This window comes from Gossypium hirsutum, chromosome A08 (genome assembly GCF_007990345.1).
Source record: "Gossypium hirsutum isolate 1008001.06 chromosome A08, Gossypium_hirsutum_v2.1, whole genome shotgun sequence".
Classification (NCBI taxonomy): Eukaryota; Viridiplantae; Streptophyta; class Magnoliopsida; order Malvales; family Malvaceae; genus Gossypium; species Gossypium hirsutum.
This window is the reverse complement of record NC_053431.1, coordinates 6,338,495-6,364,206: the sequence shown is the minus strand read 5'-3', so window position 1 is coordinate 6,364,206 and position 25,712 is coordinate 6,338,495. Positions and strand designations below refer to the sequence as shown.

At 32.4% G+C, this 25,712-nt stretch overlaps 1 protein-coding gene across 1 annotated transcript; it reads right to left on the bottom strand.

Moving 5' to 3' along the window:
- Positions 1-2,643: 2,643 nt before the first annotated feature.
- LOC107961044 (NADH dehydrogenase [ubiquinone] flavoprotein 2, mitochondrial) lies at positions 2,644-6,747 on the bottom strand. The gene is made up of 10 exons (XM_016897292.2): positions 6,590-6,747; positions 6,466-6,498; positions 6,295-6,360; positions 5,646-5,762; positions 4,277-4,354; positions 4,079-4,184; positions 3,920-3,966; positions 3,433-3,510; positions 3,109-3,174; positions 2,644-2,984 (listed from the first exon to the last, which is right to left on the bottom strand). Exons 1-10 carry the CDS (start codon positions 6,653-6,655, stop codon positions 2,877-2,879), a joined length of 765 nt encoding a protein of 254 aa, XP_016752781.1. The 5' UTR covers positions 6,656-6,747; the 3' UTR covers positions 2,644-2,876.
- Between the last annotated feature and the right edge of the window lie 18,965 nt (positions 6,748-25,712).

Genomic DNA, 25,712 nt, shown 5'->3' with positions numbered 1-25,712 from the left:
GGCCCAAACCGAAAAAAAGAAAAAGGGCCTTTTTGGGTAATTTTTTCATCTATTTTGTTTTATTTAATGTATTTAAATGTTGTTTTATTTAATTTAAATTAGTATGTTTAAAAATAGTTTTCATAAATATTATTATGTCATTTTAATTGCATATTTTTTTAAAAATAATAATAATAATATTTTAATGCATAAGGCAACGAACCGATTTAGCATCGAGTCATCGAATTCATCGCTATGTTGGGTGGATATCGATAGCTCGTGTTAAATTCGGGACGCCCTTTTAAAAAAATATATTCAAAAATCCTCGTATTTTAATAAAAATTCTTGTGTTTTATTAGAATCCCAATTAAATATTAAATTGAATTGAGTTAACACTAGTTTGATGGTTTCATCGCCATATCGGGATGAATATCATCGATTCGTGTTAAATACGGTATTTGTTAAAGAAAAATCGTGTTTCAAAAAAATTCTCGTGAATAAAAAAATTCGTGTTTTCAAAAATTCCCGTGTTTCAAAAAAAATGTCGTGTTTTAAAAATTTTCATGTTTCTAAAATTTTCGTGTTTACAAATTCTCGTGTTTTCAAAAATTCCCGTGTTAAAAAACTTTCGTTTAAAAAAAAAAAGAAATACTGCGCTTCAAAATTCTCGTGTTTTTTTTTAAAAAGAGGTTCTCATATTTCAATCGGATTACGACTAAATATTAAATGGAACTCGTATTTTTGAAAATTAAGACAACATGCGTTTAACGAGATACCAATTTTGGGCGTCGCAAGGGTGCTAATACCTTCCTCGCACGTAACCGACTCCCGGACCCTAATTTTCTCTGGATTTTGATGTGGACCTTAAATTGCTTATTTCTTTAGAAAAGTTAAAAAAAATTCTTCTAGAAAAAAGATTTTATTAGGTGTCCGATCACACCTAAAAAAAAAGATCGGTGGCGACTCCTTTTCGAATAAAATCGAGACACTATTTTTAAATTTTCAATAATCACTCCGACTAGCGCCCGTGCCCAATTTTTAGGTCGCAACACCATGATGAACAAGATTAAACAAATCTACCTTGTACAACAATTCTATCATTCTCTTGTTAACCACCATACTCTTTTTGTTTTTGCAGCCAATAATTCCTAATAGAAATAGCCTGCAGCAGAATATATATAGGTTCGAGTTCTCAAATAAGTGGACTGAACTGAGAGGTCAAGTCATCATGATTCACAGTATAATTACCATCATCTTCACCAATGTGATGCAAGAATTTGCTAATGGCAGTAGGATTGAAAGTGAACCAGTGTCCTCGAATTTATGTCTGATGGCAGTAGGATTGAAAGTGAACTAGTGTCCTCGAATATATGTCTGCATGTAATGTGGGTGACGTTTGGAGTTTGGCATATAATTTCTTCACCAGATTCTTCGCATATGGCTTGACATGTGTAATTGAGTAAAAAGATCATTCTGTTCAAGGAAGATGTTAATACCATTTTCAATACACCCAGTCAGATGTTCCTCTCAATGATAAAACCTCTTTCAGCTATAATTTTCATTCTCTTTGCACAGACTGGGATGAGGAGTCGTGGCTTCTTTTTCTCAGGTTCAGGCCTAGTAGCTTTAGTAGCTTCCCTCAAAACCTTGGGGCACTAGCATTTTTCATGTTCTTGCTTCTTTCTTGGCCGAGGAAGGAGCACCGGGTCTTTTAGAACGATGTTTTGCAGCCTTTGGTGCCAATCTAGCCAGTGGCACATTATCCTTATCATAGGAATCATCGGCTTCATCAATGGCAAGTGCTGTTCATTGTTTTCCTTTGCCTTTACTAGCCACTTTCATCTTTGCATACTCTGATTCAAGACAGGAAGTCCTGGTTCGCCTTTGAGATACAAGACCAGTTGCAACTGACATAACAACTACCTTAGGTTCTTCAGCATCATCCTCTCTACCAAGAATAGGCTCTCCTTTTTCCTCTTCTATAACTACATCTTCAACAAACCACTGGGCCGCTAGATCGATATCAATTGGTTGTAGCTGAGTAAAAGCGTTAAGATGGGGAGGTTCCGCTAACAGTCTGATTTTCTAATTTGATCATTTTTTATTTCCCTTTTTTTTAATTTTAAAATTTCAGTTCTAATTCTATTAATTAAAATGACAGTTTTGGAATAAATATTATATGAAGATAATAAATTAACATGACATTATATATTAAAAAAATAAAAATGTGCTGCAAAAAATTTTAAAAATTGAGGGAAAACTTAACTTTTATTTATTTCTTTTTTTTTCCCTCATAAGTATTACCCAAACATTCAAACCCAACCTAGATTATGGCAGTCGATCACCACGCGGACCGTCGTTGGTTGCTACTAGTCAATGGTCTATCATGACGAAAATCCCACCCTAACAAGAGTTCAACATAGATGCAAAAGTTTAAACGGCTATTCTAAAGTCCAAACTGATAATTTAAAGTGAACACAGATAACATAACGTTGAAAAACATCACCCTTACGGAATCCGAATCCTGAAAACTGATAACATAATGTTGAACTACATCTACTATACATTCAAGGTGGTTCTAGTCAGTTGTAACTGAGAAAACCCCATGTTCTAAGTCAACTTTAAAAGATTTAAAATAAAAAAAAAAGTTTAATGGGATTCCAATACCACAACAATTATGGCCTGCTTTCATAGAAGATTATGGCAAAAACATTAACATCAATTATTTGGTACAATGCAAATTTAGTCATCTCATAACTTATACCAAGTTGAAATTGCATGGAAAATTCAAAATATATGATTGGTTGAGCTTCACAAATTCAACAAGAACATACATCCAAAAAAGCCTTGGCAAACCCAAGCTTCACATTATTTGAGACTGCGGTGGCATGTTAACATTAGCAGGCATCAAGATCACGGCATGGAGGAGGTTTGGGATCGGTTAGCAAAGTGGTATTTCCACCTTCTGGTCCGCTCTTGATTCGTTTTGGATTTTGAGTGCCAGGCTGAGATAAGGAGAGAAATCAAAACTTACATTAGTGGTATCACTATGGAAACAAAAGCCAATAAATCCAAACACCCTAAAGTTCTGTTAGGGAAACCAAGCACTACTGAGCAACTTGCACTTACCGGTAGCTTCTCTCCCCTTCTTAGCATCTCAACTATCTCAATAACTCTTTTTGGGGTAATATCTTCCTGCATTGTTAAACATGAAATGTATATATTAAAGGACATTTGACCTGGGTTTAGTTCTGTTAATACATGCAACTATCCTTAAAAGGTGGCATCCAACGTGCCTGGGGTTCAAACCCCAACATCTACAATCTTTTCCCTTAGCCCAAGGCTGTGGCTTTCTTTGTACCGAAAAGAACAAACTTGAAGTAGGTTTTTGTCAATTGAATAGACCAAAGTATGGTAAATAGAAAAGTTGAAAGGAATTCACATGAAACCCACATAGTAATTATATGTGTATCCTTCAGATCCATTGGAGTAATCAGCAACTGTGATCATAGGAGCATTTACACAACATCCCTGCAGGAAACAAATTAGTAAAATGTCAAACTTGTCAGTCTAACAACGAAAAAAGGTCAGCATAGCATAGATTTCAAACTCTTGATAGCAATTTGTCTTGCAAATACCATAACAATGTGTAAAGGTAGCAATACACAAATAATATGGTAAGCCGAGCCACAAAATACCCTATAGGTTTTCATGAACAGGTTTTCATGCATTGCTAGCTGCACAACAAAATTTTCCAGTATCCTAGGTATAGATCCTTTTCATGAATTTGTTCTCCAAAGATCCTCTGGGACCAGTCGCCGTAAATGAATAAATATAATTATTGTCAATTTGACTTCTAGATACCATCAAAAAGCAAAGCTAAAAAGCTAAATAAGAAAATACAGATCTGGATAGGTAAAGTGAGAAGGAAAAGACTTACCATACATTCCATTTCTCCAACTGAGAACAAACCATCGCTTGTTACCTCTAAACCACAGAAACAATAGATACTTAATCATCAATGCTATCTAAAAGTTCAAACTCTGACATGAGTTTTGCAAGATGTCAAACTAAAGGTAAAAATAATTACAGCACTTACCATTCCGCTTAACCCCCAAGTGGTTCAATAGGGCTTCTTCAATTTCTCGTGAACCACGTATCATACAAGGTGTTGTGCCACAAACTAACAGATGATATTTCCCAACCTGAGAACAATTGAATAAACTCTACTATAACTTTGTTCATTGGCAGTACCATAAAAAAGACTTTGAGGTGCAAAACAAATATAAATTCTGACCTTTGACCGGTTGAACATTGAATAAAATGTCGCAACCTCATATACACGAATAGGAGCAACTTCTATAACCTTCGCAACCTGCACAACAGTTAAATCTTTGATTCTGAATATAATTCATTTAACTTTTGCATTAGGAAAATGACTGCACCACTCAAAGTAGTTTAACTAATGTGCTTAGCCACAGAAGAGAACCTGAATTCTCTCTACAGACTTGCTCATGTTTCATTTCAAGCAGAAATTTAATAACAGACCGATGCATAATTAAGTAATGTCTATTTAAGATTAGATGACCCACAAAAAGTGTTTAAGCAAGTACTGTTTCAGTGGTTAAAAGATCTAGCCAAATTTCACTCTTTTGCAATTTCAGATAAAGGCAAACTAGCTATTGAAAAGACAAATATTGAAATCATACAATTATGTATTTCAGTCTAACAATCAAATTGAACCTCAGTTCAAATAATTCTAGATGTAATTATTTGTAGTCATATAGTTATCTCGACTTTTCCTTTCTTTACAGGCTCTATACATTCATCAACTTGAATCTTCAGTCAGATCACATATCATATTAACACAAGATCAGGTACTACTAGTCCAGTAAACAACATGCTTAAGAATTCCCTTTTGCTTTGCATGCTGCAGTAAAAATAGAGGGCATCTACATGATCTAACATGAACTTAAATTTAATTTCCTTAACAAAGTTCCTAGCATGGATTTTGTGTAAAACAATGATAAGGATAGCAATGCATACGGTGACATCATAGGAAAATCATAACCAACTTGCTGACCTGATTAACGCTAGTAATTCTTTTACTGGATATTAGTATTAGGTCAGCAGTCAGCTGTATCAAATTAACCACCTACTTGCACAAATTTGCTACCAAACATGGAAATTTTTAACTATAAAAGGAGTACTCAAAAAGAAATTGGTAATTTAATCAGACAATAGAACATTGAATTTTTTGAAAATATAATAAAATAAGATTCGGGATATTTTTCTTCAGTTAAGTACTTAACAGCTCTTACATGACAAAAAGTTTATCTAAAAGCAATCCTTTTCTATTATATTTAGCACTATAGGTTAATAACTATACATATGTCACGAAGTACAAGTCTGTAATGCAATTTGGCTTAAAAACAGCATATTTATTGCAAACCAGAAACCAGATGGCAGGGCAAACACTTAATATGAAGCCAAAAAAGAAGACTGAACTTCACCTCCAAAAGTGGTTAGTTTTCAAGCCCAAATGAATCATCAGTCTAATTCTTCATATTAACTAAAAATCAGACTTTCTAAACACTTAAAAATTACTAATTTGAGAGTATTAATGCATGTAATCAAATTTATTTAACACTATTCATGCCACATACTGCATTCATTGCTGAAACTGGAAGCCATCCTCCATGCTGCTGCTGAGCAAGATCTAGCAAAGGAATAACTGCAGATTGCTTGTAGTTGGATGGATAATGAGATAATATCTCCTTGACCTATACATAATAAGTCCAGATTAAGACATAATCAACTTTGGATTAAAAAATGTTGCAAATAACCAAGCCACTTAAAATACCCAAGGTAAACTTAAAAATCAGATTCAACTTCCATATAATTGAAAATAGATTGATGTAACAAGGAGAGAAAATTAAACGCATTCTACTCTCATTATCTCATACAATTCTTCGAATTTATGTTACTAGGATTCAAGATACAGGTAACGTTTAAAATTTTCCAATGCTTCAACAAAAATGAAGAGTAGGAGTAACACAGCTTAGAGAACAAACCAGCTTTAAACAACCATACATAGAATGAGAATCTTTGCACTCATATAAGTTATGGAAGTAAATTAATGGCCTTTGATTTCAATATCCTACATTTATTGAAGTTTACAAGAGTTCCTCAATATTTTACAAATCCCAAATCCCATTTTACTAACACCGTCAAAAGTCATAAGCTTTCCAACCTACAATGACGGAGAAAATAAAATCCATAACTCCAATTGCAAGCATTTCAAATTAAACTAACCTTTTGTTTGTTCGCCTCGGAAAATTCCCATGGAAGGTCGGGATTATTATCTGGGGTATCAAGATGCTGCAACCCCAAAAAAAACCACAAATTCACTCAATCATCTATCTTTTCCAGTAAGGAGAAAATCCCAGAAAATTGACATTGTAATATGGAAAGATTAGAACTTACATAGTTCAGGGCAGTGGACAAAGATCGAGAGGCCTGCAGAAGAGGGAAATAAGATCTAGGAGGTGTTTGGATGAACGGAAAATGAAGGAAAATGACAAGAAACAAAGAAAAGGGAATGAATTACCTCAGAAGATTGACGGAAAGCTTGACGGATCTCGAGAAAACGTCGAGACGCGAGCCGAGCAAGCATTTTCAATACCAACAAAACCAACCAAAGCCTGAACGAGTGAAGAAAATGAGGCGACGAGATTTGGGAAGAAAATCGAGCACATTACAGGCGTTGTGTATATATATTGTTAACATTTACGCTTTGGGCGTGTGGTTGCAGCGTGGTTTGGTTGGGCCAATAACCCAACCATAGTAATTGGGCCTATAATTTCATAGTCCAATAATAGCTGTATTGGGTTAATTATTATAGAGATTTTAATTTAATATAAGCAAATGAATATTGAATTTAAATATTTGAACCAATTATTCAATTAAATAAAAATATTTTTAATAATGAATTTGAAGGTCGAATTAATTTTAAAATTTTATATCTATATGAAATATGTTTCTAGTGTTTATTAAATCTATTGCTTTTTTTTTTTTAGTTTGAAAGTATAAATATATGTTGAAATAACCATTTAATATATTAAAATTTTTCCATATAAATGAAAATAATCAAATTATTATAAATATTTTTTAATGTTAATTTTATTAGAGGTTTTTATCATATATACTCTTTTTGATGATCCTTAATTTCAGTGCATTTAAAGTCACATCCTCCTGTACTGATAACAGTATCAATACCAATCGAATTAAGGATCATTCGAAAAATCTAACCCTTTTAAAATTATTAAATTTGCAAAGGTCCCAATTAAAACCAACTCCATGATGAAACTTGTTTGTATCACAAGTCCTTTACATAGTTAAATTGGGTCTGGGCCTATCCGATGGCCCATTTTTTTTCTAAAAGAACGAAATTAAATGAAAATTTAGGGTAAACTATTTCATTAGTCACTAAATTATGAGAAGTTTTTATTTTGGTCACTTAACTAAAAAAGTTACAATTTGGTCACTGAACTATTCAAAAGTTTTTATTTAAATAGTGGGGCTATTGAAATCGATGCAATATGACTTTCTCTATTCACAAGCTTTATTTCCCCTTCTCTTCTACGATTCAGTTTTTTTTGCATGAAACAGCTTTGAATGTCATGAATCTACGAACCAAAATTCTAACAACTTTTTTTCCAATCTTCGAAACTGTCTATCAGATCAACTTAGATCTAAGGTATGCTCTTCGACTCGTTGATGGATATTGATCCATTGTATTGATTGTTGAATTGTCGCTTAGAACTCGCTAGCAGAACTTAAAAAAAACTTGACAGCTCAATGAGTTAGATAAAAAAATTTTAATGGTTCAATGACTTAAATGAAAATTTTTAATAGTTCAGTGATTAAATTATAACATTTTTTAGTTAAGTAACCAAAATAAAAATTTACCCACAATTTAGTGACTAATGGTGTAGTTTACCCATTAACTTATTTGATATATATACATGTATAAGTTTCTTAATCGGTAAAATATATTCGATTAGAAATTGAATAAAAATTTAATAATCAATTAAGCTCTCAAAATTATATTTTCTGTAAAAGCCTTTATCAAAGTTAATTTTGTGTTGATTGGGTTGATGACATAAAGGATGATATGGAAGTTAAAAGAAATATTTAAAAATAAAAAGCAAAAAATCCTAATTTTTTTTAAAATTATTAAAAAACTAATAGAATTTAAAAATATATAAAAATAAAAATTATAAAATTATAAAAAATAACTTAAAAAATTATAAATCATATAGGTGCATATGATGTAACTGCAAATTAAGTATAAATTGCTGCAAATTTCAAGTGAAATGTTTGACCCAAATCATCCCTTTCAATTTTTGCTAGGAATTATAATTTATCATAGTATTTTTTTAATTTTTTTATATTTGAGTTATGAAAACATATTTTATTTTTGAATTTTAGTTATATTATAAAAAAAAGCATATTAACCCAAAAAATTAAAAATTATCTAAAATTACCTTCAAATTTTTCTAAAAATCAAGTTTATTTTTTGTAATTTTAAATTATAAAAATATATAAAATTACTAAAATTGGATTGAAATGAACATAGACAAATGAGCATCTCGATCCATCTAATTTTAGACATTCATTTGTTCAAATTGAAATAAAAAATCCTAAAAATCTATAATATATCATATCATCAAGTGTCCACATCAATTACTACATCAATTATCACATTATCAATTTTCAACATCATCTGTCACATAATTAACCACATAAATTATCACATAATCATTTAACAAGGTTAGGGACTTCAACAAAAAAATATAAATTTCAGAATTTAATTGATTGTTAGTTTTTTTTATTAAAACTCAATTGAATGTTGTTTTTTATTAGAAATTCAAGTCATCATTTATTTATTTTACGTTTTTGGATATATTAAGATTTAAAAGTTAAATTATGATTTTGGTTTTTTTAGTATGTTACAATTTAGAATTTAATTTTTATATTTTAATTTAGTATAATTTAAATTTTTTATATTTTAATTTAAAAATATATAATTTAAAATCATCATGCTAAGAAGATTTTTTTTTGTATTAGAGTTTGGAATTTGTGTTTTTATTAACTCACATTAACATTGTAATTAAAATAATTAATTGTATTAACCATAGTTAATTCACATTATAAAAATAGAATATTAAATTAGAGTTGAAAACTTTATCCTAAAACATTACAGTAAGACCAAAACTAAAAGTTAACTATAGTTCGACGTAAAGCCATGGCACGTTTAAGTAGAAAATTTGTTCCCTTTCCCGACCGCCAACAAAAGTCAGAATTAATACAAAACACTTTTGCTTGTTGAACATTATATTATACTATTTGAATACGGTAGGATAAAAATTAAAAAATGTTTAATATAATAAAAATCATATGAATATAATATTTGTTAAGGGGATAGAGTTTTTCGAGAGAAGCTTTTGAAGTGTTGTTCTTGGAGATATCAACTCGATCCTTCAACAATAGAAGGTGTTGTCTCTCAATGGAGGGTTTTGTCTTCCACTCCGCTGAAAGTCATATACGATTCATGGAAGGGAGTGCCTTGAACGTATGTAGACGTATGACTATCCACCAAGACTCTGTAGAGGGAGACAATACCTTTTGTTGTTGAGGGACCGAATCAACATCTCTGAGGACAACATTTTAAAAATTTCTCTCGAAATAATTAATTCCCTTATCAATATAAATATTTAAATATTTCAAAAATCATTTTTAATGAAAATTAGTATCCAACACATTAAAATTATTTAAATATAAATGATCATAAATACAATTACGGAAGAGCAACTTGAGTGAATAAAGGTTGTTGGCCAATTTTCACTACAAATCGCACTTTGCTTCTGATATTGAAAGCCTGGTATGCCTTTGTTTACATTTTTAGAAGAAGAGAGTACTCACATAATTATTTTTCTACACTCATTATCACTCTAATATAGGGTTTGTCTTATTTTAGTCCCTCAAAATTTTTTATTGACTTTTGACTAAGGTTTAGAGACCTTTCTATAAAGTTAAAGGAGAAAAGTTTGGACTAATTTTAGGGACGTCCCTAAATTTTAGTCAAAAGTCAACAAAATAGATCTTGTGTCAATCACTCAATGCACTAATGTGCCTCATTAGCAATCTGTTAAAATGAAACAAAAATGCTAATTATAATGAATAATTCGCACAATTATCTTATTTAAAGTGATTCAATTGAGAAAAAATATTGAAGTGACTAAAATAGGATAGACCCTATTTTAGAGTGATCATTGGTATAGTTTCCCTATTTAAAAATCAAATATCTAATGTGAATAAAATCTTGGTACGGTTGGCAAAGACCAAGGCCCTAGATTTTGGGTATCTAAGTTCAGGATTCATTATGCGCAATTATATATGTGGCCTCTGAATCTCATCTTGTGCAGTTGTCATATTGTAACTAGTAATGAAAATAAATTGATAGTTATGATTTCTCTGAATTAAATTTGATAACCCTATTGAGATTCGATAACGATGTGTTGCTTAGATAAGTTTAGATATGATGATTTGTGAATACATTTTATATATTTGTTATTTTTCAAGCATTTATTATGATTCTAGTGTTTATACATTTAGTATATTTAAAATTAAATCACTTTACTTTTAATTTTAGATAGTAATCTTTCTACTTTTTTGATTTAATAATTAAAATCCAATTGATAAAATAGTCAAAATGTTTTTTTTAAATTGGATTATATGACAATAAAAAAATTACTCATGTAGCCAATTCAAGACTGTGTGGAAGTCATGCAAGTAAAAAAATTATCGACTTTTACTTTGCTTTTTTGAAACAATGTTAAATAATCTTATAACCCATTCAAATTCAAAAACCTTAATGTAGAAGGAGAAAATTTTGGATTATTCAAAATTCATCACGTCTCATTATTACTTATCTTTAAATAAATTAAATTAATAAGAAATAGACCAATAAATTAAATTATTTTAAAACTCTTTTATAAAGACATCATGTTTTTTAAGGATAATTTTATTTATAATTAATTTAAATTAATATGAAAAAAATAATAAATAAAAGAGTTTAACCCTTATACATCATTCAAATGGAGAAGTTATATTTTATAATAACACTCTTTTAATCTACTGCCTGGCACTATAAAAGGGGACCACCTCTAAGCTATTCAACACATTCTAAAGTTTAGAAATCGAAGCTTGAAGAGAAGATCTTGAGACTAGAAGATTTCTTCAAAATCCCAAGAAATCTCTAAAGAACTTGAAGAAATTTTAAAGAACACTACATCAGTGTTGAAGAAAACCGCTACTAAAGAAGGTTAAATACATTCTTCAATATCAAATCTAGAGGACTCTCGAAATAAGAATCATCAATCTTAGATCAAGCCTCAAAAACCCTTAGATCAAATCTCTTCGTAGTCTAGTTCCATCAACACAAAGGAGATGAAATTCATTCTTCAATATCAAGTTTCACCAACCCTTAAAGTGAACCTCATTGACCCAAGATCAAATCTTAAACACCCTTATCAATTCTCAATCAATCAAATCTACAATCCGTTTTCAAGATCAAGTCTAGACAACTGTTGAAACAAACTTTATCCTTTGCCCTTGTCTTATCTATGAGAACTTGATCTTAACTCGTGTTATTATCGTTGAGGAGCGTCACGACTCACAAATTGTTTTAACTTTCCTCTTCTAACTTCTTCACTCAATGGCATTGTAACACTCTCATACCCGATCCAATCGTCATGTCACGGTACCAAGTTGTTGTATTCATTGCCAGAGTAACCACTATTAACTCAATTCATTTTATCATTTTAATCAAACTACTAAGATCAATTTACGATTACAAGACAATTTAAAAACTTATCTAAATTTAATACGAGCTTCCAATAGCTCGCGTAACAATTTATAATTGAATCGGGACCAAATTATAAAATTTTCAAAACCTCGATTCGACGTCACGACATTGGGGGTTCCTCGTTGCGACGACACCCACTGACTTGAGCTCGTCGCGATGTGGTGAACTTATCGTCGCGACGTCGATTCTATGTCCACTTAATTTCCATTCTATCATTTCTCATCACTTACAATCAAGTTTATATGCCACAATTCATATCATTCATATGCATCTATTTCCAATTTCAACACTATATGATTCTCAATCAAATTTATAAGATCAACACAACTATTAAAATTTTACAAATAAGTCCATTAATACATCATATAACAATGATTCACTTAATGTCTCAAACAATTCATTTAAATTATTCTTATGTGTTAGCAAATCTATCACTTATAACACACTCTTAGCATCACACTCTTCTACTATTTATTTTCCTTCTCTCCATTCCACATATTTTATATAGGTGTGTATATATATGTATATATGAACCTTTAATTTTGAGTATAGTATGTGTACCGGCCCAATTATGCCCGGCCCAAAGCCAAATTACCCAAGCCCAATTTACATCAAACCCTAGCCCAAATAATAGCCTATTTGCTTAAGATTTTTCAGCAACCTTAGCCTCTTTCAGCCTCAGCCGCCGCATGCCTCTTCTGCCGCGTGTGCCACCACAGCTCAGGGCACCAACCACCGGCCTCACATGACTCTGACACACCTGCAAAGAGAGAAACACGCGAGCAGTAAAAAAAACAAGAAAAAAATGAAAAATAGAAGAAACAAATAGCAAAACGACAAGAAAAATGGATGTAAAATATTGTAATCTGGCTTTAAAAAGCAAAAGGGATATCCCTTCTCTGGGGTACGCACACTGAAAATACAAGGTAGAACAGAAACTTCGAAGGTTTTCAATTTTTCATTAGATATTTTCGTTTCTTGTTTCTTTCATTTTATTTTATTTCTAAACACAAATCTTTTAAATAAAAAGAAAGAGGAATAAACTTACCTGAGTGGTCCTACGCTCCACCGTTGCCAAGGGTGTTTCACCGGCACCAAGGGCCTCAAAACCTTTCAAGGTTTGGTCTCGACCTTTACGGTTGCGTCGGTTTGGTAAAAGGACCAAAGCGTCCTCTTTTATTTGTTTTTTTGTCGCGAACAAGGGCTAAAAGGGCCATTTAGCACCTCTCCGACCACCGTCCATGGTGGAGGAAAGGTGGTCTGGTGGCGGCGCGATGATGGGTGCATTACCCTAGCAGAGAAGAAACGAAAATGAAAAGGGGGGAAAAGAAAGAGTTTTTGGTTTTTTTCTCTTGGAAATTAAAAGAGGAACCAACAAAATAGAAAAAAAGGAACCTTTTTTAGTCATATGAAACGGTGCCGTTGGTGTACTGGGGGGGTTGTGAATTCTCCCTAAAAGGGATATTTATGCGATTGATCATTCTCCTTCGCAACCCCCATTCAATCAAGCCCCATTTTCTGTCTTCTTTTGTTTTTAAAATTTAGCCCTCGGATCCTGTTTGGTTTTCGTTTTGATCCCTAATTAACTTTTCAATATTTATACTTTTAAACCCCGAATTTTAATTCATTTTTAGCCATGTCCTAAATCTATTTAATTCATCTATTAACCCTTTCTTAAATGTTTCATTTATATGTTATTTCAAATATTTTATATGTTATTTATTTACACCTATTCTAACTTATTTTAATGTACTGTTTATTCAAATTCTTATTATTTATTTTAACTTGCTTTATGTATATTTGTTACCTTAATCTATTTTATATGTATTATTTATTTTTATTCCTTACCTATTATATATATACATATAGTTTATTTCAAGCTTTTTTTATATATTTATAATTCTTTAAAAATTGTTATATATTTATTTCAAATTATTTTATATTTTAAGTTATTGTATATTATGTATTTCGAATAACTCTCTTTATATTACCTTTGAACTATTAACATTATAAAATATATTTATATTGTCTATTTTTAATTCTTTTACGTATTATATATTTTAAACTTCTTATTTATTACTTTTAAATTAAATTGTATATTTTTTATTTTAAAATTATTTTATATACCTTATTTTAGATCCATTCTACTTATCCCATATTTTACACTTTTATTTGTATATATATTATCTATTTTAAAATTATTCATATGAATTTTTTTATTTGCTTTGTATAATATAGATTTTAAAATTCTTCTACATTATTTATTTTAAACTCGTTTTATGTATTATTCATTTGAAATTGTTTATTTATTTACTTTAAAATTTATATATATTATCAAATTTTAAATTATTATATCCATTTTTCATATATATATACATACTAGTTATTTTTTGATGTCTCGTATATTAACTATTTTAAAAATCTCTTTTACACATACTCTATTTTTTTAATTTATTTTGTACATTGTTTATAGTAAATTTCTTTTTCACGCTATTCATTTTAAATTCGTTTGTTATTATTCGTAAATTTGTTTACATTTTATGCATTTAAGTTTGCCTTATATCTTTTACCATTTAATCCATTGGCTTTTTAGTTATCGACGCTATTATTTGAATGTTGCATGATTATTGCTATTGCATGTATGTAATTAAATTTGCTTACTCACGTTCATATTATTGCCATGCGCTTGTGGAATATTTTATGCGTGGATCATTGTTCTATGTCGTACCATATTTTATTTCATATCTTTGCCCCGCGAATTAAACCTCAATGTATTTATCCAATAAATCACCTTATTTTAACCTAAATAAATAACACATGTTGCTTGAATATTGCATTCGCTACTATTCAAAAGCAAAATTTTCCAAATAAGGCAATATCATGCATTTTGAAATATCGAGGAATTGTGCCCTAACTTACGGGGTTTCGATTTTCTCGTTGTTTCTAAATAGCAAAATATCCTTTTCAAGTTTTAAAACACATGAAATTCTCATTCAATTAGGGGACAACTTTGTGCTCGGGAATTCATGGTATTGTGTCCTAACTTACGAGATGTGATACTCTGATATCTCGAGACAAGGAAATCTTTAAACAATCGATTCAAGCTAACTCAAGCATTTTTAAAATCGACGTCAATAAAAAGGATTGTATTTTAAAATCCATTCCCGATTTTTAACTTTCGACATTAAGACATTAACTAATCAATTCGGTACCAATTTTTGGGCGTGTCGAGGGTGCTAATCCTTCCTCGCACGTAACCGACTCCCGAACCCATTCTCTCAAGTTTCGTAGACCAAAGGCACTGCTTTAGTAAACTAAAATTAATTTATTAAAACAAATGTGATCCGATCACACCTAATAAAGATCGGTGGCAGCTCCCGTTTTAATTTTTCGTTTCCAAACAAAGTTGAACCCGTTTTTAAAAAAATGGTTTCGACAGTATGTTTATATGTATCATTAATTATGATTTCACTAATTACATATTTTTAGCAAGGCTAGCCACTTGAGTGGAAATCACTAAATTATTTATATATTGATCTACAATGTTCCAAATTAAGATTCTCTTGTTGTTTTTAAAACTAGACCAATGAAAACTTTACCATAAAAATTTCAGAATTTCCATTTAAGCCAATTAATTTAGTGTTTTCTTTAAATTTTCCCCTGTTCTGCTACTAGGCAGCTTTGACCCTTCTCCACCAAAAATTAATTTTCTTTCAGTACAAGATTCATATTATGTTGTCATTTGTTTCCCTTGCAAATAGGCTCATCAATATTTTAAAAATATAAATTTAAGCTCCTAAATATTTTTGTAAAATTTATAATAATTTTTCAAAATCATAACAGGAGAACTCGAAATCACTCTGACCTTGTCTCATAAAAGTTTATATATCTCACAATCTACAATACTATTGCTTACAGCGTTTCTTTTATGTAAAACTAGACTCAATAAGCTTTAAATACATATTTAATTAAACCTCTAAATAGATTTCTACAACTATTAATGAACTTTTAATTTTAAACTACTGCTATTGTTCAAAACTATTTTAACGAATATATTTAATTATTAAGATTTATATTATTTATACCAACATTTAAATTTTATTTTACTTATCAACTATTAAATTGCAATAAAGATCACTTGATTATGTATATCATCACACTTAGATTATTATTCAATTTAATCCTCAAAGCTCACATATCATTAACATATAATTTAATCATAATTTCTCATAGTACAAATTATACCACTATCTATGAATTACAATTTGTAATATACTTCCTATCACTACTACTTAAATAAAATTCACATTTTAAACACTCAAGTTATTACATACCTTAACTTAATACTTTGAATATTAATGAAATTAAAATGAACACTAACCTCTTTTTACAAGAATTTCACCTCTTTTGCTTCTCTTCTATTTCTTTCTCAACTTCATCACTATCCTTCTCTTTTCTTCTATTTTTCTCCACTTCCATCTACCAATTTCTTGCTTCTAAGTTGAGGAATATACTCTCTAGGATCTCTACTTCATCTTTCTTCTTTGGTGCCTATAGGAATTTCCAAGAATTTTTGGGTGAAATAATGGGATTTCATGACAAAGAACTAAATTGCATAAAATGTAAAATTTTCTTCTTCCATTCATGAAAGTGGTGCGAAGCACTTATATGAAAGATGAAGAAGTTTATTCATTTTTACATCAAAATATCTCAACTAATTGAATAATAAAATATTATTATTTAATATATAAAAATCTAACTTTAATCATTTTAATCAAATGGCTAAGATTTCATCTTATTTTTCAATCTCATCCAATTACCTATAATTTGCCAACAATCATGATATTTTCTTATAAATTATCTTATTTAAGAAATGATCATTTTACCCTTCATGTTTCTTCAAATTTCCAACCTTGAGTTACTACTTTCTTTTGGTAAAATTACGATTTAGTCCTTCATATTTCTCCATTTACTTAATTTGGTCCTTGCTTCCCAATTTCATTTCATAAGAATTTGCATTATTTCCATTTTTGATATTTCAATTTTTCTCTTATTTATACATTAACCCCTCAAATTTTGAATAATTTTACTTGAACCTCAAAGCTTTTTACATCTTTATGATTTAATCATTACTTAATTTAGTATACTACAACATACTTCTTAATTCAACTTTTTTTGATACTCCTTAATCTTCTCTTTTATCACTTTCATTTATTTTTTTACTTTATCGAGAAATCAATTGTATGCTATCTCGATTTATTATTGCTTTTAAAATATAATGATTTTAGAGGTGTTACAGGCATTTTTCAATGAAATATAGTTTTCAGTTTTGTGCCCATAGAACTGGCATATTTCATTAGCTCAACCTCTATGTGGTCGAGTCTCATTAGAAGAGGACTTTTGAGGATACCTTGGTTTTGAACTTGGCTCAGAATGTATGCTTGAGATGAGTTTAAGGTGTAACGACCTAATTTCCAATGATGTGAGAAAATGCATTTTCGGGATTCCATTTTTGTAAACCAAGTTCGTAAATATTAAATAAAAATATTTACAAATTTAATATATAGGTGAATTGAATTTTGGACAAGTAATTTAGCCAAATTAGGGCTTAATTGAGGTCCAAAGACTAAATTTTAAAGTCCAATCGCTATAGATTTTTTATTAGAAAATGGCTTGAGGACTTAAATTGAAAATATAACAAGGTTAAAAATAGCAAATATATCATTTCTAAACATTAGGAAGTGGACGACATAAGCATGTTATCATTAAATTAAATAAATTAAGTATTATATATATTAAACTAAGGTTAATTACTTAATTAACTAAGTTAATTATACTATATATGTGCAATTTGGTGGGGAGAAAGAGGAAACTCATCCTCCCCAACCGAACCAAAATAACGAAAAGAAAGGACACCATTGATATGAAGAATTTAAGCTTTTAACTTCAAAATTCAAGAAAGTCCTTAGTTATTTTCTTGTAATTTTTATAAATTTGAGGTCATGGGAGCTTGATTTTAGCTAGGCCATGTACCAATTTTTTAGACTGTTAAAGTTTTGAAAGTTGACATTGTTGATAATTGAAAGGTTTAGGTGTTAAATTGATAGATTTTAAGTTTAGAAGTGAAAAATGACTAAATTGTAAAACTAATTGACAATTTTGTACATTAGGGACTAAAGTGAATGAAATGTAAGCTTTACTGTAGAAATAAGAAATAGAAGGTCCCTAATGGTTAATAGTGAAATCAGATTTTATTTTGGAGTTTTAAATTGAAAGTTAGTTTAGTCCCGGTTTTAGGGACTAAATTGAATAAATTATAAAATGTGTGTGTTTTTGTAATCGATTGTGATTTAGTCTTGAATTTAATGTTATGTATTGTCGGATAATAATTCGTAGCTAAAGATGACACGAGAATGTCGAGAGGGAAAGGAAAGACGAGATTCGACAACAAGTAACCCTAGTGTTCGATACAGTAAATCCTCAGTAGTTCGAGTAGAGTTCTAGCATCTTGAAGTTGATTCCCGACTCAGCAAAGCTTATATGCATTTTTTTGTAATTAGGTTGGCATGTACCTAGTTGAGTCATTTTTATTTAGGATTATACTTATATGAATTTATCTTTTCAATTCAAAGTGTATATATATATGGATTTCACATAGATACTAAAGTATAAATAGTATGGCAAATTTGAATACACATGCATAAAACTTAGGTGATTATGCTTGATGATAGAATTAAATGTATTATGGTCTTAGTTGATGATTGAATAGATTGTTGATGTGTTATGAATGGTAGATTAAGTATTGGATTAAGGTTGAATGAAATTTTTGAGTGATTTAGTTGTTGTATATGAAGTTAACATGTGGTTTATTAAGTATAAGAGATATTATTGCAAATGGTCATTTGTGGATAACATACATGTAAATGGTCTAAATGAGTTATGATATGGTTTGTAAAGAAATGAAAGGGTACTTTGCTAATGGTAAACCTGGAGTAGCATGTATGTTACATGTGGTTGAATGAAATGTGTTAGGTAAATAGTTTATAAGTAGTATGACATAGAGATTTTAATGATTAATGTACTAATGAACTTGAGAAGTTGCTTGAATGGTATTGGATATTGATGACTTGAACATGTATGATAATTGTAACATTCAAAAAAAAAAATTTGGAGTCTTAAACAGTGATAAATATATAATAAATTAGTCGAAATTTTGAGAAAAGTCAGAAATTGGAAATTTAAAAAGTTATGAGACATAAAAGATAGGCATAAGATATTTGGAAAAGTATAAATATTAATATAAATTTATTTGAGAAAATGATTAAATTAATGGAAAGTATTGGGGTAAGGTGAGAAAATTGGGTGTTGAAGGATTAAATTAAATTGATGAAAAAGAAGGAGAGACTAGAGGTAAAAATATACCAAAGGAAATAGGACACATGGTGTTATTATAGAAAAAGTGAAAGGGTAAAATGGTAAAAGAATTAAAAAGATAATTATAAAAAAAGTAATAGTTTAATTGTAATTAAGTGAAAAGGGCAAGATGGTAAATAACATAAAAAGATATTTTTGTATAGATAAACATGGAAGAAACTAGAGAAATGGAGAAAAGAAAAGGATGAAAGGCTATAAAAGGCCATCAGCCATAGTGTTTCATGTCAGCCACCATTTTTACACCATTTCAACTTTTATTTTTCTTTCAATTTAGTCATTTTCATCAAATACAAATCAATTAAGTTAGTTTCTTTCAAATTTCTTCAAGATTAGTTTGTAAAATTAGTAGAGAAGTGTAGTAACTACCCAACTGTTAAAAGAAATGCATCCATACTTGTGACAGCCCAAAATTGACCCTAGTCGGGAAGTGGTTTCGGGACCGCTAAACCGAGTCACAATAATAATTAGATGTTATATCCTATGTTTATTTCATGTGAAAGTGCATGTGTGAAAATTTCATGCTTTGATTTTGCCAATTGTGAGTGAAATTTTGAAATGTGACTCATGTGAAAATTTTTGCAAATGCTATAGGCTAATTTGTAGTGGCCAAATAACTTATAGTATGAAATAGGTGGATTTGCATGTCAAATTTCCCACCTTAAAACAAGGTGGCCGGGCATGATGGGCATGATGAGCAATTGTGCAATTTTTTTTATGGAAATTATGGCATAAGTATGGCACAAATAAAATATGTTAATTTGTGTCATAAAATGTTGGGATAAAACAAATAAAATAAGGGGCATGGGCATAAAATAATGAAAAGGAGTATGGTGAATACAAAAAAAAAATGTGTGTGTGTAGTTGTTTGTCCCCCCCCATTGCCGTGAGCTAAAGAAAAGAAAGGAGAGAATTTTTGTTCATCCTTTTCTCATCCTCATACTTGCCGAAACTAGAAAGAAAAACAAAGAAAAAAATTTCTCATCCTTTGGTTCATCCTTGGCCAATAATTTTAAGGAGGAAGGAAGAAGAAAGGTGAAGAGGTTCGGCCATGCATGTAGCTAGGCTAAGGTATGTTTGATGATGTTCCATGAGATGCATGCATGTTTTAGTTGTTAGCTTGAGTTCTACCTAGCCCATGGTCTAAATCTTGCTATGTGATGGAAATGACATTTGACCATGGATGCATCATTCTTGGTTGATGTTTGATGTGGTGGTGATGAGGCAAGAGGATGAGTTAAAATTCGGCCTAGGTGGAGGTTGTGTTAATGCCATTGCATGCTAAATATGAAGTTTGTTAATGATGCATGTGATGACGACTTGATGATTCTTGAACCTCCTTTTTAGCATTTTTGTGTGAGCACATATGTGCATTGGTTGCAAAATGGAGAAGAATCGGCTAGCAAGTTGTGTGCTAAGGCCGAATGTAACTTTTACATGTTAATGAGCAATGCATGTGTTAAATCGATGGGAAGGGAGAGGATGCTTTACTAGTGTGTATATGTGTGTATTAAGTGTTGAAATCGACCCCAAAAATAGACATGCATATTCGGCCAAGGGGGAAAAATTAGCTAATATGTTGTGTTGATGCATGATTTCACATGTATGTGACTTTAATGTCTAATGTATAAATATGGGCTAAGTGCTTCGTGTTCATCTTTTTTTGATGCCTAAATGATGAAATCAATTTATTTGTTTAATTAAGCTCAAGAGCAAAGGGGAAATAAATCCGATAAAGGGAAGGAAAAAGTGGTCGAATAGTTAGCGGAATCGTTCGACAACACCCGAGGTAAGTTCTTGAGTAAGAGAGCTTAAATTACGATGTGATTAAATCATGTTTTAAGCAAATTAAAATCATGCTCTATGTGTGGCTATTGAGCCGAATGTGCAAGGATGGTATGTGCCTTGTGTTTGAGTTTTGCTAATGAAAAAGAAATACGAATGTGCCATGAATTATTGTTAGATGTGCATGATTAATTGAATGCTGTCTGGGCTAAGTCCCGAAGGCTTTGTGCTAAGTGACTATATCCGGACTAAGATCCGAAGGCATTTGTGCGAGTTATTAATTCCGGGTTAAGTCCCGAAGGCCTTTGTGCGAGATACTAATTCCGGGTTAAGTCCCGAAGGCATTCGTGCGAGTTTTAAAATCCGGGTTAAGTCCCGAAGGCACTTGAACGAGGAGCTATATCCGGTTAAATTCCGAAGGTACGTGATTTTGGTAATGAATGAGCTTGCTGTAAAATTTCAGCTAATACTCGAAAAATATCCCAATATTGGGATATGTTACGTATGTGTTGAATTTAATCGAGCCCTTACAAATAAATATTCGCTCAGTTGATGAACGAGCTACCGGCCTTCGGCTAAGTTGGTCTTTTGTGTATGTACATAAGGGTTAACGTTGTGAAGTAAGTTTGATATCGGAAAAATTGTGTATTATGAAATATTCCGTTTAGCTAAATGTGTGCTATGCTTTCGTTATGCTGGAATTTCTTGCTCAAAACTTACTAAGCATAAATTGCTTACTTCGTTCCATTGCTCCTCTGTTTTATAGATTTTTGGTTCTCCAGCTATCGGACTCGGGATCTTGAAGTCGAAGTCGCCCACACTATCAAAGGCTCTTTTGGGTACTCTTTTGGTTGAATTTTGATATGGCATGTATAGGACGACCCATTGTTGTTTTTCGAGTACTTTATGTGATGTGTAAGTTTTGGATAGCCATGCGAAAATGGCTTATATGTGTTTGAGTATAATGTTATAATCATTTGGTGTGGATATGCTTGACAAGGATTGGCCACGGGGATGGTTAATCACTTTCATAAATTGTGCTATGTATGCAAAAAGGGCTAGTTGAACCATGAAATAGGTAAAGCCTACCTTAAAGGTAGATGCTGACAGCATCAGTGATGTAGATTTGGAAAATCACTAAAAATAGTAGGAATGGAATTAAATAGTGAATAAATTATGTAAACAAACCTTGAAGAATCTACTTTCATAGGAAAGTAACGAAACAATCATATGGATAGTATGTTAAGAGATATTCAGGTTCTCGTGAGACAGGGCCAGAACGGGTTCTGGATTCCTTGTTCCGACTTTGGAAATTGATTATAAATTAACCAGAGATAATTAGGAGTCATACCATATATGTATAGATTCCTCTCTGAGTCTAGTTTCTATAGAAATAAACGGCATCAGTATTGGAGCCCTGTACAAGGAGATATCCAAGTCGTAATGCGCAAAGGTCAGGGTAGTCGATTCCTGTAACATGGGAGACTTTAACTAATAAACTGTACTAATTGGCCCGATCAAAAATTCTAGAAAAAAATATGTAGATGGGCATATGAGTCTAGTTTCAGGGAAAAATCACGAAACTGATTTTTGAGTTGTGAAGCTCAAGATATGATTTTTAAAGCGACTAGTACACAGATTGGGCAGTGTCTGGAAATTTTTCAAAGTTTGTTAACACCTCGTGTTCGACTCCGGTGTCGGACTCGGGTTCGGGGTGTTACATTTTATTGGTATCAGAGCTACGGTTTAGTTGATTCTAGGACTACCGTAATGTGTTGGGTCTAGCTATACATGCCATTTTATGTGATTACTTGATAGTGTGGTGATTTCTGACAATTGTAAATGTGTTTATTTATAGTAATGGATCCCGATCGTGACCGAGAGGTAGCTGATGATCTTGAGAGTGTAGCGCCTGCTTCCGCACAAGGGACAGTGCCGGCAGACTCTCAACCTAATGCTAGTAATCCGAATGATGAAGCTAGACAAGCATTCTATAGCGTGATGAATGATTGGTTCAACCAATACATTCGAACTAATATGACTGTTCCACAACCTCCATTCCCGACAAATACTACCCCCGCACCTACAATACCACCGGTAACTGACCAAATAAGGTCAAATAAGCCCCCAGTTGACAGAATCCGAAAACATGGGGCTACTGAATTTAAGGCTATGGATAGCGATGATGCCGAGCAAGCTGAATTTTGGCTGGACAACACTATCCGGGTACTCGATGAGCTATCTTGTACACCCGATGAATGCCTAAAGTGTGCTATCTCCTTGCTACGTGATTCTGCCTACTATTGGTGGAGTACTCTGACTTCCGTTGTGCCCCGAGAGCAAGTAACTTGGGAGTTTTTCCAAAGTGAGTTTCGGAAAAAGTATATCAGTCAGAGGTTTGTTGATCAAAAACGGAAGGAATTTCTTGAGCTTAAGCAAGGCTCCATGTCGGTTACTGATTACGAGCGAAAATTTGTTAGACTTAGAAAATACGCTCGGAAATGTGTTTCGTCCGAAGCTATTATGTGTAAACGCTTCGAGGATGGGCTGAATGAAGATATAAAATGTTCGTTGGCGTTCTTGAAATACGAGAGTTCGTGGTACTTGTTGAACGAGCTTGTAAAGCCGAAGAGCTTAGAAAAGAAAAGCAAAGAGTTGATGAGGGAACTGGAGAGTTTCGTAAAAGATCCTCGGGAAGGTCTCTTCAACAGGCATCGAAGAGATTTCGGGATGATACGGGCCAGTTTAGAGGCACTTCGGGCTTTTTTAGACGAGATCGTGATCGACCCCTTGTAGGTACACGAGGCACTTCAGTCGCCAGTGTTGGGAATGAACGTCGAGACAGAACGAAATGCCGATATTGCGGTAAATGGCATTCGGGGAGTTGTAGATTCTCTGACCGCTCTTGTTACAAATGCGGATCAGTTGACCACTTCATTAAAGATTGCCCGAGGTTGTCGGAACAGAATGTAAATCAGAATGGGAGACCGGGTGCTACCACTGCTCGGGGTAGACCATCTGGAAATGCGAGCAATACTGGTGGCGGTCAGAGAGGATTTAGAGATGATATAACCAGATCCGAAGCTCGTGCGCCTGCTAGAGCTTATGCTATACGTGCCCGCGAGGATGCTTCTTCGCCTGATGTTATTACCGGTACATTCACTCTCTTTGATACTAATGTAATTGCTTTGATTGACCCCGGTTCTACTCATTCTTACATATGTGAAACCTTAGCATCCAGTAAGACTTTACCTATTGAGTCTACTGAGTTCGTAATTCGGGTGTCAAATCCCTTGGGTCGTTACGTGCTTGTCGACAAAGTGTGTAAGAAATGTCCCCTGGAAATTCGAGGTTCCTGTTTTCCGGCGGACTTGATGCTTTTGCCATTTGATGAATTTGATGTTATCCTTGGTTTGGATTGGTTGACCGCGCATGATGCGGTTGTGAATTGCAAGAGCAAGACTATTGATTTGAGGTGCGCAAATAACGAAGTAATCCGAATTGAGTCTGCGGACTTGGAGGGGATGCCAGCTGTAATATCAGCAATGTTGGCACAGAAATATGTAAGAAAAGGGTGCGAAGCATACCTTGCGTATGTACTTGATGACAAAGAATTAGAAAAGAAACCCGAATCTGTGCCGGTGGCTTGTGAATACCCGGATGTTTTTCCGGAAGAATTACCGGGTTTACCACCTGTTCGGGAGGTAGAGTTTGGTATTGAGCTTGTACCTGGGACTACGTCGATTTCGATAGCTCCGTATCGTATGGCACCAACCGAGTTAAAGGAGTTGAAAGCTCAGTTGCAAGAACTGACGGATAGAGGTTTCGCTCGACCAAGTTTCTCACCTTGGGGTGCACCAGTATTGTTCGTGAAAAAGAAGGACGGAACCATGAGGTTGTGCATTGACTATCGTCAGCTGAATAAAGTGACGATAAAGAACAAATATCCGTTGCCGCGCATCGATGATTTGTTCGACCAACTGAAGGGAGCCTCAGTGTTCTCAAAAATAGATTTGAGATCGGGCTATTATCAGTTGCGAATTCGAGATTCAGATATTCCCAAAACTGCCTTCAGAACGAGATATGGTCACTACGAATTCTTAGTGATGCCGTTTGGGCTCACTAATGCCCCTGCGGTATTTATGGATTTGATGAATCGGATCTTCAGACCGTATTTGGATTGGTTCGTAGTTGTGTTCATTGATGACATTTTGGTCTATTCAAGAGATGAGACCGAACATGCTGAGCATCTGAGGCTAGTGCTGCAAATTTTGCGGGATAAGCAGTTATATGCTAAGTTCAGTAAGTGTGAGTTCTGGTTAAGAGAGGTTAGCTTCTTAGGTCATGTGGTATCCGCGTTAGGTATTCGTGTTGACCCGAACAAAATTTCAGCCATACTTGACTGGAAACCTCCGAGAAATATTACTGAAGTTCGGAGCTTTTTGGGGCTCGCCGGTTATTACCGACGATTTGTGAAAGGTTTCTCGATGATAGCCACACCAATGACGAAGCTACTTCAAAAGGATGTTAAGTTCGAGTGGACGGAGAAATATCAGAAAAGTTTCGACCAACTGAAAACTCATTT

What these genes read in the sequence shown, in the direction of transcription:
- LOC107961044 (XM_016897292.2), bottom strand. Translation starts at nt 6,655, where the DNA reads ATGCTTGCTCGGCTCGCGTCTCGACGTTTTCTCGAGATCCGTCAAGCT. An exon ending in CCGAGGCGAACAAACAAAAG is followed by an intron (nt 5,763 to 6,294) that starts GTTAGTTTAATT and finishes TATTATGTATAG; the next exon opens with GTCAAGGAGATATTATCTCA. An exon ending in CAATGTTCAACCGGTCAAAG is followed by an intron (nt 4,185 to 4,276) that starts GTCAGAATTTAT and finishes AATTGTTCTCAG; the next exon opens with GTTGGGAAATATCATCTGTT.